Raw genomic sequence first — 5586 nt, forward strand, 5'->3', positions numbered from 1 at the left:
AAATGCTTGCAATTATTATCTACCTCACTGTGGTTACTCCTGCCACTACCACTTCCATAATAATAACAAAAGGGTAAGGGGAACCCTTCCGCATCACAGGGAAGTTCCCTGTCCTTGGCCACTTCTGGGTGAGCTCTCTTTCCGCTTTACAAGGGCAACTGTAACTGTCTGAAAAAATAAACCCCCAACAAATTCAAACTAGTCTCTTTTTCTCTCACCTTGACCTAAAATCTTTGAAACAGACACCCACATAACTCCTCTAGAAAGGCAAACCCAAAAATGGTCAGAGTAAAAAATTCAATGACTTAAGATAAAGGGAATTATCTCCTTAGAAATAAACTCATTTAAGAAATTGTAGAAACTTCAGACATATCAATTTCAATATTCAAGGACATCACTCATTCAACAAATATTTACTGAGCATGTGTTATACACCAGGCATGGCTCTAGGAGCTGTATAAACAACCTGGAATTTAACAGATGAAATCTCTGCCCTTAGAAACTTGCAGTCTAGTGGAAAATAAACAAATAAACAAATAGGTTTTAAAAAAATAAAAAATAGAGTATGTTAGCTGGTATTGAGTTAGAAGCTGGTAATGAGTTAGATAAAAAATAAATAAAGGCCGGGTAGGTGGCTCACCCCTGTAATCCCAGCACTTTGAGAGGCCAAGGCAGGTACATTGCTTGAGCTCAGGAGCTGGAGACCAGTCTGGGCAATATGGAGAAATCCTGTTTCTACAAATAAATAAATAAACTAATTAAGTAATTAATTAAAGATGGGAAGTGGATGGGATGATGTTAAAATTATCAATAGATGATCAAAAAAGTTTCACTGTCATTTGCACAAAATCCAAAAGGAGGTGACAAGATGAGCCATGAGGATATGTCCTGAAAGGGTCACGTGCTTGGCCTTCAGAGAAGAGCAAGGAGGCCAATGTGTCTGGAGTCCAATAAGGCTAAGGTAGAAATGGTGGCAGAGAAAGTTAGAGAAGTAAATTGGGGGATGCAGAATCAAGCGCAGCCTTGTAGGCTGTTGTAAGGACTTGGACTGGGTCCTTTCAACAAAGAGGCACCATTGGCAAAAGAAGCACCACTGGGTTTTGAGCAGAAATGTGGCATAATGTGATTTACGTTCTAAAAGCATTACTCTTAGACAACTAAGGGGAGTGAGGACAGAGGCAGAGAGAGCCGTCAGGAAGCCGTTATGAAAATCCAAGTGAGGAATCATGGCAGCTTGAAAAAGATGGCAAGACGGAAGTGGTGAACCTCGGTCAGGTTCTGGGAGAGTCCAGAGTCTGTTAATGAAGTCTATGTGAGCTGTGTGGTAAAGAAAAGAGTCACGAATAGCTTCAAATTTTTTGTTAGTTTGCTTGTTTGTTTTTTGAAACAGTCTTGCTCTTTCTTCCAGGCTGCAGTGCAATGGCATAATCATGGCTCACTGCAGACTCGACCTCCCTGGCTCAAGCAGTCCTCCCACCTTAACCTCCCAAGTAGCTGAGACTACAGGCGTGTGCCACCATGCCTGGCTAATTTTTATTTTTTGTATTTTTTGTAGAGACAGAGCTTCACTGTGCTGCCCAGGCTGATTTTGAACTCCTAGGCTCAAGCGATCCTCTCACCTCGGCCTCCCAAGGTGCTGGAGTTGCAGATGTGAGCCGCCACACCCGGCCGCTTTGAAGTGTTTGACCTGAGCAACTTAAAGAATGCAGTTGCCATGTACAGAGATATAAAGAAGTATGGAAAGAGCAATGTGGTTGCCTCAGGAGTACAGTGTGGGACATACTGAGTTTGAGATAAGATAACCGTGGGACATCCAAGTGGGATGTAAGGAGACAAGTGATAGAAGTCTGGAGCTCAGGGAAGAAGTCTGAATAGGGGATATAAAGTTGAAGTTTCCATGATTTGAGAAGATATTTCCATCATTAGAAATGATAGTTAAAGTCTCGAGGCTAGGAGTAAGTGCAGACAGAGAAAAGACCTAAGGTTTAAGCCCTGGGGCACTCCAGCATTTAGAATTGGGGGAAATATGGCCGGGCATGGTGGCTCACACCTGTAATCCCAACACTTTGGGAGGTCAGGGTGGGCAGAGCACTTTAGGTCAGGAGTTTGAGACCAGCCTGGCCAACATGGTGAAACCCAGTCTCTACTAAAAAATACAAAAAAATTAGCTGAGCGTGGTGACACGTGCCCGTAATCCCAGCTACTTGGGAGGTTGAGGCAGGAGGATCACTTGAACCTGGGAGGCGGAGGTCACAGTGAGCCCATATCATGCCACTGCCCTCCAGCCTGGGCAACAGAGCGAGACTCCATCTCAAAAAAATAAATAAATAAAATATAGTTGGGGAGAATAAAGAGAAAACAGCAGAGGACTCTGAGCAGTGACAAGTAAAGTTGAAGGAAACCCAAGAGAGTGGCCTGTGAAAAGCCAAGTGGAGAAATGTTCTCAAGGAGGGAGTGATGAGCTGTATCTGATGCTGTTGGGGTGTCAAGTACCATGAGCAAGTGAACTGAACAGGTGCAGGGAGGTCACTGGTGACCTTGATATGAGAGATATTGGAGGAGTGGTGGAGGTGACGCTCCACTGGAATGGGAGGAGAACTGGAGACAGTGAAGATGGATAACTCAAGGATTTGGGCCATAAACAAAGCAGAGAAATGGATGGTAATTGGAGAATATGGTGCAATGAAAGGAATTCACTCATCATCCATGTAAGTTAATGGGAATATTCCAGTAGAGAAGGAAATATCCGTTGATGGTGCAGGAAAGAAAAGAGGGAATTGCTTCAATGGGTCCTTGAGAAGGCAAGAGGGGAAAGGATCTGGTGCCTGGTCAAGGGCGGCCTCAGACAAGAGCCAGAAAGTCCATCTACAGTAACAGGGGCAGCGTGCCTGGGCACAAAGGCAGGAACGTGGGTAGATGTGTCCCACCGTGCTCCGGCCCTCCCCACTGCACTGCTGATCAGGCAGGTTGTAATTACCGCTCTGTGTGTCTGCATGTGTCTCCAAGACCTATGAGAGAGAAAGACCATGTAGGTCAACATCGCACTTTCAGTGCCCAGGACAAAGCCTGGTGCAGAGCAAGCACTCAATAAGTATGGTGAATGGCTCCATGCAAAACGAGACAATATCGATTTTACCTGGCAGATATTAAAAAATCATAAAGGTAGAAATTGTAATGCAATGTGGCAACGGCACAAGACAAAACAGACAGATCAATGGAACAGAATTTAAAAACTAAAAAACGCCGGGTGCAGTGGCTCACGCCTGTAATCCCAGCACTTTGGGAGGCCAAGGTGGGTGGATCACTTGAGGTCAGGAGTTTGAGACCAGCCTGGCCAACATGGTGAAACCCCGTCTCTACTAAAAATACAAAAATTAACTGGGCATGGTGGCACATGCCTGTAATCCCAGCTACACAGGAGGCTGAGGTGGGAGAATCACTTGGACCCAGAAGGTGGAGGTTGCAGTGAGCTGAGATCACACCACTGCACTCCAGCCTGAGAGACAGAGTGAGACTGTCTCAAAAAAAATAAAAAATAAAAATCTGGCCTGGCACAGTGGCTCATGCCTGTAATCCCAACACTTTGGGAAGCTGAGACAGGAGGATTGCTTGAGCCCAGAAGGTGGAGGCTGCAGTGAGCCGTGATTATGCCACTGCATTCCACCCTGGGCAACAGAGCGAGACCCCGCCAATAAGCAGTAATGGCATAAAATGCTTAACAAATGCTGTCAATACAACCTGATACAATAATACAAATATTCAGGAAAAATAATGTTTGCTATGTCATACCACATGCAAAAATGAATCACCAGCCGGGCATGGTGGCTCACGCCTGTAATCCCAGCAATTTGGGAGGCCGAGGATCACTTAAGGGCAAGAGTTTGAGACCAGCCTGGCCAACATGGTGAAACCCCCACCCCCAACCTATCTCTACTAAAAATACAAAAATTAGCTGGATGTGGTGGTGGGTGCCTATAATCCCAGCTACAAAGTGCTGGGATTACAGGCATGAGCAACCGCACCCAACCGGAAAGTGGTTTCTTGAGATGGAATCTGCTCCTGGTGAAGATGCTATGAACATTGTTGAAATGACGGCAAAGGATTTCAAATATTCCATAAACATAGTTGATAAAAAGGTGGTAGGGTTTGAGAGGATCAACTCCAATTTTGAAAGAAGCGCTATATGCAATGCTATCACACAGCATTGCATGCTACAGAGAAATCTTTTGTGAAGGAGTCCATCGATGCAGCAAATTTTGTTGTCTTATTTTAAGAAATTGTCACCCCAGCCTTGCAACAACTGCCCTGATCAGTCAGCAACCATCAATATCAAGGCACGACCCTCCACCAGCAAAAAGATTATGACTCGCAGAAGGCTCGGAGAGGTCATTAGCATTTTCTAGCAATAAAGTATTTTTACTTTTTTTTTAATCATGCCACATTATTTTTAATTACATATGAAGATCCAACATGTCACCCACAGACCATTTCATCCACTGCTCTGTTTGGCTGCAGTCTCTTGTCTCTCCCTTCAGCAATGGTGAAGCGGATACCCTTTCCTCAGGGAAGAGAAATCCATGGTTTGTTGCCCTTGTCAACAACAAAAATGATGGAAAAGCTGTTGCTGTTGGCATCTTTCACGTAAATCATGTCAAAAGATCCAAGGTGCCTCTCTCTGTTGGTGATCACACCAATTCTTCCCCAGTTAGCACCTCCAGTCACCAAACACAGGTTACCAGTGTCGAACTTCAAAGCAGTGATCTTGCCAGTCTCCAAATCAATCTGAATGATGTCGTTCACCTTAATGAGGGAATCAGGGTGGCAGATAGTGTGAGCATCATGAATCACCAGGTGAGAGATTCCTTTTGTGCACACAAAGATTTTTCTCATTTTGCATAACTTGTAGTTGACTTCCTCAGGTGTAACATGACGTACAGCAAAGTGACAATTGATGCCATAGATCAGACAGAAACCCTCTCCCATCTTGTCAATGCTGATGACATCCATAAATCCAGTAGGGTAGGTTATATCAGTTCGAACCTTGCCATCTACCTTAATGAACCACTGCATGCAAATCTTCTTTACTTCATCTCCTGTCAGGGCATACTTAAGTCTGTTGCTCAGGAAAATATGAGAGAGACACTCTCTCAGCTTTTGGGGACCGGTGGATGGACAAGCAGCAAACACACCAGTCAATTTATCCAGCATCCAATGCTGTGGAGCTGCTACCCGCTTCAGATGCTGCTTGGGACCGGAAGCCACAGCTGGAATAGGCACAGAAAGAGGACCTCCCATCTTCTATGCACATAGAAACTGGGAACCAATAAAGTATTTTTACATTAAGGTATGTAGGCCAGGTGTGATGCCTCATGCCTGTAATCCCAGCACTTTGGGAGGCCAAGACGGGTGGATTACTTGAGGCCAGGAGTTTGAAACCAGCCTGGCCAACAAGGCGAAACTCTGTCTCTACTAAAAATACAAAAATTAGCCAGGCATGGTGGTGCACGCCTGTAGTCCCAGCTACCCGGGAGGCTGAGGGTAGAAAATTGCTTGAATCTGGGAGGCGGAGGTTGCAGTGAGCCAAAA

The 5586-nt window shown here is 45.0% G+C and overlaps 1 protein-coding gene across 1 annotated transcript; it reads right to left on the reverse strand.

Annotated features, from left to right (window-relative positions):
- Window positions 1-4560: 4560 nt before the first annotated feature.
- Window positions 4561-5237, reverse strand: LOC100444920 (small ribosomal subunit protein eS4-like). Its single transcript, XM_024237378.3, has one exon. It carries the CDS (start codon window positions 5206-5208, stop codon window positions 4561-4563), a length of 648 nt encoding a protein of 215 aa, XP_024093146.3. The 5' UTR covers window positions 5209-5237.
- Window positions 5238-5586: the final 349 nt, after the last annotated feature.

The sequence above is a fragment of the Pongo abelii genome, chromosome 20 (assembly GCF_028885655.2).
Source record: "Pongo abelii isolate AG06213 chromosome 20, NHGRI_mPonAbe1-v2.0_pri, whole genome shotgun sequence".
Lineage (NCBI taxonomy): Eukaryota > Metazoa > Chordata > Mammalia > Primates > Hominidae > Pongo > Pongo abelii.